Consider the following 9,839-nt stretch of genomic DNA (forward strand, 5'->3'; position numbering starts at 1 on the left):
TATGCACAAAAGTCCAGAAAGACACAAAGTCAGGTACTGGCCTGATACAATGAGCACTTTTGACTATGAAATAATAGTTGGATTTGCAGAAGTTTCCTAAGACAGTGGTATCAAAAAGATATTCAGCATTTAGTAGCAAGTTAACTTGATATCCACTATCAGAACTATGTTAATCTTTGATTAATCAGTTGTTGATAGGCAGATATTCTGATCACAGAGTCTGTATTCCTTTTTACAAATATTTTAAGGTGTTTTCTGAACAACTGTTCATGGCAGCAACCACACCTTTGTTTTATTGTACACAGGTCTGGAATAAAAAAAAAAAATGAAACAGAATACAAAAAAACCTGCTTCAATTACACAGTTATTCCTGTGTAAATGGGCAGTTGAGAATGAGCCGCAGTGTGGACTAGACCATATGCCGTTTAGTTAAAGGTCTGCCTGCATAAGACTAAATCAGTGACCATGACAGTTCTCAGTCTCAATCCACACGCCGTTAACTCACAACCAACAATTAGCCCAACAGTGTGTGTTTGTAAAGAAATAAAAGGAAAAGAACGGCAAAACAAGGTGCATCACAGAGGAAGGAAAGAGAATGCATGAGTAAACGAGATGAGATTGAGAAAAAAGTCCTTCTCCATAGGCTTACTTTACCTGACTGCATTGCTCATGACTAGCAAGCCGTGACGAAGGGTGTTTGTGCGTATGTGTGTGTGTCTAAAAAGGGGGGTCATACGTGGAACAGAGTCTCCACTTTTCCTCCCTACAGGAGGTCGTCACACCCAATACCTAAATGCATCCCCAATACACATACACACACACACACTCTCTCACACATATTTATGAAGGGCCTTTGGTAAGGCCATTATAATGCCTGTGCGTTCTAATCCTCTCAGCTATGCAGTCACCCTCCAGCATTAGACTCCTGCTTTTGTACTGGCACAGTGGGACTGATCTTACACACTGACTTTAGCTGTGCTATTCAGCGCTACCGCTAGCTCCTCTATCCCTACACTTATCACTATAAAGAACTATTCATCGCCACCATTCGCCCGCCTAACCCTTCAGTTATGCCAACACTGCACAATTTACGCCGAAAGCAAGTTTGCTATTATTACAAGCTATTACCAGTTAGCTGTACTTTGCTTTATGAGCTATATGTCACTGCACAAAGCCACATTCACGGTTAATGCCATTGACCCTTTCGCTAGTTAGCATTCAGAGCCACACGCAGCTAATACAAATCCTTTATTAAACTAAAACTAAAGTTATCATACTCGGGAGTGAATTATATGTGTTTCTCACAGAGCCTCGTTGGCAAAAGCATTTTGTGGTTCAGCAGGGTTGGTCGCAGTCATTAAACATTTCCTCACCAAATTAAAAGGTAATGACTAGCAGAAAAATAGGAAAGCATTGAGCAGGTGATTGACTGAGCCTCACGCGGCGCGGCTCAAATGCCAGTTCTAATGTGACTGTGTGTAAACCGAATATCTGCCAGTCACCATTAAGCGATGGTAATTGACAGTCAATCATCTTAAAGTAAGAATACTGTTTCTACAATTAGAAGCTAGACAGTAATCATAATCATGCATTGGTATTAAATAGGGTTTAAGCTCTCCTCAGGAGAGAAATAAGGTTTTGTAAGGAATTTAAGATCCACATGGCTTTTATTCGTTATATGATACATTATTGTACTGCACAATAATCTTTATTAATTGTAATCCATTATTAATTACCAATTCGCCCTGGGTTCCTCCAGGAATTTAAAATGGGCTTTTAGAATTTATGAGTGTAGTGGAGTGTGCATTTACTGAGTAAAAAGAAAATCACAATGTACAGTATGAGTAAAGTAAGATCAGTAGTGAACATTATCTGAAGAGAATATGTACTTATATATATATATATATATATATATATACACACAAATAAATGTATATATATATATAAATGTTAGGTACAATGTACTTGTGTTCATGTTGTAAAAACGTACACTTCAAGTTTGTGGTATCAAATGATTAATTTAAATGTTAGTACATAGTAGTGAAAGACAAGTACATAGTAGTTAAATCTTCACATTAAGTGAGTCAGATAATTTTGTAGTACAACATAGTTTAGACACAGTTATACCTGAAAAATTAATTTCGAAACCATTATTTGAAAGTCCCTAAAAAGTTACTACATTGAAAAAAAATTAATCTAAAAATGTGCTCTATGGTGTAACATAGAAATCGATTTTATTCAGTTTAAAAATACTTTAAATTCACTGAAGCGACCTAAATGCATTAACGAAATTTAAGGGGTAGAAAATGCTCCTTAAGGTCAGTTCCCACTTTCAACAGTGTACATAAGAACTACAACAACAAGGAGTTTATATGCTGGACAAATCAGACAACCATAGCAACTTGTTAACCAGAGACAGTTTTGTACTCATAAATGGAAAGCTGCTTTTCTGAAAACCCATTAGAAATTTGTCAGGTGAGCTCATGGCTCAAAAATGCTAATTCTGTTCCGTGTTTGCTCTATATTAATTTGTCATACTGGCTCATATTGTATAATATGTGTAAAGGAGTGTATTAAGGGAGATCTGCAGTACACCAAGTGCACCACTTTAAGAAACTGACGAAACCTAAACTTTTGTCTGAGTCAGTGACAAAGAGATAAAGGCCATCAGAATGAATATGGTTTGAAAATGGAGAATAGCTGGGGGGTAAAAGCTTGAAAGAAAAGGTGGGGGGGGGTTCCTTAAGAGCGTAATTCCCATTTCCATTCCAGCTTCCAGTGTCATTCTCTTAAAGGGCTGTGTGTGCCAGAGTTAGTTGCGCATGTGTGTGTTCCCCTGAGGCTGGGTTGGCTGTCAGACAAAAATGTTGCTCCATGAAATCCTGACCACAATGTGCGCACACACACGTGCCCACAACATACAATGTCCACCATTAATATATGAAAACACACACTTGATTGTGTAATGTCATTTTGCAATTAATTGTACTCGGCAGGTCACACTGTTAATGTTAACTCACAAATATGCTACTGACTTTTAGCCCTACCGGCCAGTGCAGCATATCTTGTGTGTGTGTGTGTGTGTGTGTGTGTGAGAGTGTATGTGCATTAGTCACTCACAGTCTTTCCAGCTCTTTCAGGTCCTGAAATGCCCCTCTCTCAATAGAACTGATCTTGTTCTCCATTAGCTGCCTAAGAATGGAAATGAAAAAGAAAGAGAGACCAAAATAAAGACAAGTCACTCATTGCATGAATTTCAATGATTAAAACAGTTTATATGTCAGCGCATACTTGGCTCTTTTATAGAGAGCACTTTACATTTCATTGTCCGCAAATAGTTTTCAAAAACACCATTTCACAGGATATCTCATGATCTTAGACCCTCCTCTCATTATAAAACCACTGTAAATAAGAGCTTTTAACTTCAGTCTAAATACAACATCTATACTTAGACTATGATTTTAAAAAAATAACATAACTGCACCATTTCCTTCAGCTACACTGCCCTACAAAAGCAAAGCGCTTGTCAAAATTTAGTGAATTGGCTGAAGTCAGGGCTTTTAGACTGTGATTTGTCCTGTGACACAGGTTTTTCTCGACTGCGCCCAGATTTAGATAAAAAATAATAATAATAAAAGCGTGGCAATTCATATCAAATCCCTAAATCAAACAACGTTGCCATTTTTCTCAGCTTTGGCGCAGTTACTGCGTCTTTATAGCAGTACATTACAACATCACAAATACCCAGGTGAACTTTCATATGTATTCCCTTGAAGTATGGGAATCATATATTTATAACATCATTCAAAGGTACACTGATGCATTATTTAACCCTTCTGTTGCTGGAAATTGACCCTACATGAGAAATCACAGCTCACATTTCACAATTTTCTGTTTGACTGAGCACGTATGTGAGAGACATCTGTGAAGGATGTCAAGAAGTGTCGGTTAACGTAAGTTGATGTTAATTCGAAATATAAGTAATAAATCTGAAGTAGAACACTCTAAAAAATCAACTGCAACCACACAGAAGAAGAGGAATACACTATGTCAGAGATGTTTTTTATGTTTTGTTTGTTATTGATATGAATGAAGAATATGTTTGGATGCCACAACTTTGTAGATACAGGTCATTTCAGTGATGTCTTTTAAGAGCAAGACTTTAAAATAAAGAGTGAGAGAGAGGAAGAGAAAAGAATGTGTCTATGAGGGAAAAGAAAGACAGACAGAGAGAAAGTCTTCAGCTGAAATATTACCCTCCAAGTGGGAGGGCAAACCTGTTCTTACATGAGCTCTCTATATGTCTCTCTCTAACATATACATTCACACCCACACATTCCATCTCACACATTTACATTCACAAAATCTCCCGCTCACATAACCTCACAGAGAGGAAGATAGAAAGAAAGATATAGACAGGCACTTCACATTCCGATAACGCAATCATTTTTCTGAATAAATGCCGTCTTTGTTTGTGTTTGACAATCATGGGCTCACTGCCTCGTTAAGCTTCACCGTTCAAACTTGTTTGCCCTAAGTGTGCATATACTACAAGTGTTTAACCTCCAGTGAAATCCAGAATAATGTATTTTATGACAAACCATGGTATTTCGGCATAACAATGCTTTCGCTGGCATTCATCTAATAATGGGACCATTGGGGACCAATATGTTTGCTAGATAATGGGAATGTAGACAATAATGTGCATAAATATCTGCATATATGTGTGATTAACTTCATTAGATAATATTTTCATTTACATTAAAACAATTACATTTAACAAAGGTATTTTTTAAATTAGCCTGATGAAGAGAAATATTTTATATTTTACGTAGGCTACTTTAACTTTTTTGTTTTTGTGATAAAATCTACATTATGCTTTTTGAATGCAAAATACACTTTTTTAAACATTTTGGGGTTACATGCATTCTAAACTAAACTAGAAAACTAATAATAACTAGTTCTTACTAGCTCTAAAAACAAGTTTAGTACTTACAGAACTCTGAGGTGCCGCAGTCCCGCAAAATCTGCCTTAGTGATTTTAGTCAGATTGTTTGCATTCAGGTCACTGTGGAAAGAAGAGAGGGGGGAAAATGATGAATAATGACTTACGTATTTAGCCATAATTAAGAAGTCTAAATTAGGCCATTAGGTGGTAAATGATGCTAGGAATAATTTTTTTATTTTCTGGCCACTTCATTACACTGGCCTACACTACAATGCATTTCATGTGTTCAAGAGCATGCTAGATTGCTTAAATTATCTGCATCATCATGCACCATCCGTGAGTGTATTTTATCATTAATGGCGTTCTAGACTGTGGATGAGTTCTTAGCAGGTTTCTAATTGAATTCTGGTCAGGCTTCAGCAATCCTGACCAATTAACGTTGGTGTCATGTAGCTTTTGAAACCTGCTTTTCTATATGACAGCTACTTACAGCTACCCAGCCAAAAATTAATATCACAGTTTTAAACAGAGCATAGGAGTGATTGAAATTCCAATGATTAAATAAAAGGCAGGATTTTAACTGTCTTTGTTGGTTCAACAGCTTCTCTGGCTCTTGCTGTCTCACAGCAGCACAGGTTGTGTTTAAACTTCATGCCAGTTTAATTAATGAATCCCACTTCAGAAAGACAGTCAATGTAAGAGACAGATAGAGACATGCGTGAGTGGAATAGAAAAGGACACTCTGGTATTGTTCTGATGACAGCACTTCAAGAGGGAAAAAAGCATGTAACAGAATAATATTAATAAATCATTTGTCTTGGTTATTATACTACATGTACACTGTTATAAAGAATTAATAACAGACACGAATAAATAATATTATATAATGCACATTATGAATATATATTAAGAGTACTGTTTGGTCGTGCTGTATGCATGTTGAATAAATTAGAGATAATAACTGTAATTTTATCAATTTTGAATTATTTTGTGGCTCAAATGTATAATAAATGCACACTGTTATGACTATGGTAAAGTATTGGTCAGTGCAATTGTGTTAATGTAGCGTGTTTCGGCGCACTCACAGTCGCTCAGCGTTGCGGGGAATGTTCCGCGGCACGCTCCGCAGACTCTGCCCATGGCAGTCCACCGCTGTCCCGCTGCAGGAGCACTGAGACGGGCACGACTGAGCCCCAGCCCCGCCGAGCAATGCACATAGCACCACTGCTTTTAAAACAAACATCACTGCTGTGTCCTCAAGTTCTGATAAAACACACGAAATTCCCGGTGCGAAACAGTTGCGCCAGAGCAGGCGCAGGAGTTTTAAATCCAAAAATTAGAGGATTCACAACAAATGATCTTTGAGAAGAAAACACTTGTAATCTCCTCCGGCTGGAATGTTTTTCCCTTCTTCTTTACAAAGGGAAACAAATTACAATTCAATCCAGATCAGCTCCCATCTGGGGTCTGCGTAGTCTCTTCTGTACAGGGACGCGAGTTTAGAGTCCAGATCCAGACGATTCCGCCGCAAACCAAAGTTTAAACTAATCCCGCACGCGCATTGTAGCTCTGCGTTTTTGTTTTGAGGCTCCTAAAACACCTTATGCGCACATTTACGCCAACAGGAGACACGCGCTTGGAAACACGCACTTGAAAAGCCACCTGGTGATAGAGATGCGGTCATACACATCCAGCGGAGCTGATCTTCACGTGCGCTTAGAGGGTATTGATTAATTGGGTGTATTGATCTCGCGCGCCCTCATGCATCAATCATGTTGTCACACAGGGACAAATCTGCTTTATAAATCCAACTCGGTGCCGGGTAAAGTCCTGGGTGATCCTCGCTGATCTGCCTTTACTCGAATAGCTACTAATCGGAAGGTGTGTGTGTCTCTCTGGCACCTGATGGCGCGCGCGCGGGTGTGTGTGTGTGTGTGTGTGTGTGTGTGTGTTCAGAGCAAAGGCGGCGCCTCTAGTGTGGAAATAAGCCCCGCACACCGATGATACCCGGTAACGGAATCACACACAATTTCTCGATCCAACACGAGTACCGAGTCCAGCCAGAAGACAGTCAAACCCGTCCTTCAAGCTTACTGCACTGAGACACCTCGGACCTTAAATAATCACTTAAAACACATTAGCCTGTCAGACAGGTAGGAATAGCCTATAGTGATTTTTAAAGAATCCCGACTTTGAAGTCATGAACTTGCAGACTAAATGGGCTTTTCCTGGAGTGAGTGAATCAAATAATTCCCATGCATGCACCAATGCAGTGAATGAACTCCTGTGCTTTGATTCTCTCCGTTCTCACGCTCGGATTCAAGTTGTTTTAGGTGAAGTGCGGCTCTCGGACACGGGATTCTCTCTCTGTCAGACTAACATGGAATTGCTCTATATACACCGGGAGCGGCTCCACCCCCTCGATCCGCCCCGCTGGCCGCATGAGCCCGAGCCGTCTGCCTTCTACGGCACTGCCGCTCTAGGGACATGAACAGCTATCACGAGCAGTCTAAAGACGGTAGCCGATGCGCAAGTGACGCACAGAGAGCTAACAAGTGAGGCAGCATCTGTTTCTCCCTTACACACTCTCGCTTTTTCTTGTGAATGAGGTAAATGGATGGTTAGCTGTTTTGTAATTGCAGGGAAAGTTTCGAAACTGTCTAAATCAATCTAAGCTGTTTAAGGAGATTACAGATGAGTATCTACAGATCTGATCCCAGATTCCAGTTAACAACAAGAACCAAAACCAGACAGAGGTGGAGAGTTTTGCCTGGGAGACAGAAGCAAAGGAAGGTAGCAGGGATGACCTCAATCACCTTCTCAGTATGCACCTGCAGGGTAGGGAGAGGTCAAGGGTCAACTGCAGCTCCTGTGAAGCCGAAACACACAATTATACCCACACTAATCTAAAAAATATGTTTTTGACTATTTTTTATTCGTTCGTTCTTTCTTTCTTTCTTTCTTTCTTTCTTTCTTTCTTTCTTTCTTTCTTTCTTTCTTTCATAATTTTAAAACCAACCTACAATACTCCCTTTACCTGTTTGTCAAGATATGCAGTTAAGTATGAGTTTTTTTCTTAGTGTGAAGATCATTTTAATAATTTAAAGAACCTTTTGTGCAATAAAAATATGTTATGTATGTTAAAGTTCCTTTGTGGCTACATATGCTAATAAAGAACCTTTACTTAGAGTGTATATTTAGTAATGTTAGGCATTGTGGTATTGATGGACCAATAAAGGTTATTGAGTTAGAATGAGTAAGATATATACTTTGTAATATGAGGTATTAGAGTAGATTGATTGTTAGAGTAAGGTTATTGAGATATGTTGGTAAGCTGAATAAGGTGCTGGGACATAATAAGAAGTCTGAGATATTGAGGTAGGTTGGTAGGTTGAGTCAGGGTCATGGGTCATTGGTCATCCCTTAAATGCCCAGGACAAAATGATTATGAGTCCCCTCCCCCAGACCCAATGAGTAGGCTATAGCATGGGCCTCACAGAGTCCGGGTTCTCTGTCCATACTGAGGTAAATTTAGTAATGTGAAGTACTAAGGTGATTAGTAGCCTTCCCTATAAAGACTACTGTATAATATTTCATACACATATTTATAAGGCCTCTATTTTATCAACATGATCCAAACTTTGCTTAAAAACCCATTGTACACAATCTACTGCATGCCTTATGTCATATGAATGATATATTATACTTTTTAGCAAGTAAAGGTCCTTTTAGGATAATTCTAAAAATGTCCCTCTTGAGGTTGTGCTACAAGTGTCTGTTTGCTGTGAAAACTTTAATGATTTTATAGAGTAAACATAAGAATACCTTTGATATGGTTAACAATATTTCAAGATGAACACTTAGTGGACTGAAGCAACTTAGGTTTTTTCATTATCCATACATCATTTAGAAAATAATGTTAAAATGTATATATCGAATATGATACAACAGGCTATTGAGGCATGTTGTTTGTATATTTCTCATTCATCATATTGCATTGCATCATATGTTTTGCCTCTAACAAGCTTTGGTCATACAACTAAAATATCATCGTACTAAAACAGATTAAAGGCCCTTGCACATTGAGTCTGAAATTTTCGCATGTGTTTTTCCGTTTTTTTTCGTATTCATCATCCTTTCCTATCCAAAATGCATGCTACGGATGCGAAAACGCAGAAAATCGAACCTGATCCAAATTTTTTTTTATGACGGACAAAAGTTTCGGAGGTAGTGTGTAAACATGATTGACACAACGTGACGAAAATTTCGGAATCAGTGTGCAATGACCTTTAGATATTTATTTTATGTAATTAGTCTATTATACTGTTCCATGATTAATACAAGCTTTTTTGGAGAATTATTTAATGTGTCAGGACTTACAGGGTTAAAGGAAGAGTTAACTGAAAAATGAAAATTTGCTGAGAATTTACTCACGCTCAACCCATCCAAGATGTAGGTGCCTTTGCTTCTTCATCAGAACAAATTTGGAGAAATTTAGCATTACATCACTTGCTCACCAATGGATCCTCTGCGGTGAATGGGTGCCATCAAAATGAGAGTTCAAACAGCTGATAAAAGCATCACAATAATCCACCGTTTTAGAGAGCAGTCTACACAATAATTAATTCTCTTTTCTGTTTCTACAGCTGTACATGAACTACTGTCAAATTTTCACTTTTGCCTCACCAAATAACTTCACGATACTAAGCTTAATCTCTTCAACGCTTAGTGAAACATCATGGATCATGTATATTGTCAATTTTCACCTTTGCAAGTGTAAACTACCAAAGGAAGGAATAAGTAAAGATAATTTTTTTTTTTTTTTTTTTTTAAGTTTAGGATGAAGTCAAGTGCTGTCGAAAGAGATGAGTTTTCAGTTGTTGCTTGAAGA

At 38.2% G+C, this 9,839-nt stretch overlaps 1 protein-coding gene across 4 annotated transcripts in view; it reads right to left on the reverse strand.

Annotated features, from left to right (window-relative positions):
* slit2 (slit homolog 2 (Drosophila)) overlaps window positions 1-7,300 on the reverse strand; it is an 81,424-nt gene extending 74,124 nt beyond the window's left edge. For all 4 annotated transcript variants that reach the window (XM_058776050.1, XM_058776053.1, XM_058776049.1 and 1 more), the window contains exons 1-3: window positions 6,034-7,300; window positions 4,997-5,068; window positions 3,121-3,192 (exon numbers count right to left, since the gene is read on the reverse strand). In XM_058776050.1, the coding sequence (XP_058632033.1) occupies window positions 3,121-3,192; window positions 4,997-5,068; window positions 6,034-6,191 (302 nt within the window). In that variant the 5' untranslated portion in view covers window positions 6,192-7,300. The remainder of the gene's footprint in view (window positions 1-3,120; window positions 3,193-4,996; window positions 5,069-6,033) is intronic.
* Window positions 7,301-9,839: the final 2,539 nt, after the last annotated feature.

Source organism: Onychostoma macrolepis, chromosome 01 (assembly GCF_012432095.1).
Source record: "Onychostoma macrolepis isolate SWU-2019 chromosome 01, ASM1243209v1, whole genome shotgun sequence".
NCBI lineage: Eukaryota > Metazoa > Chordata > Actinopteri > Cypriniformes > Cyprinidae > Onychostoma > Onychostoma macrolepis.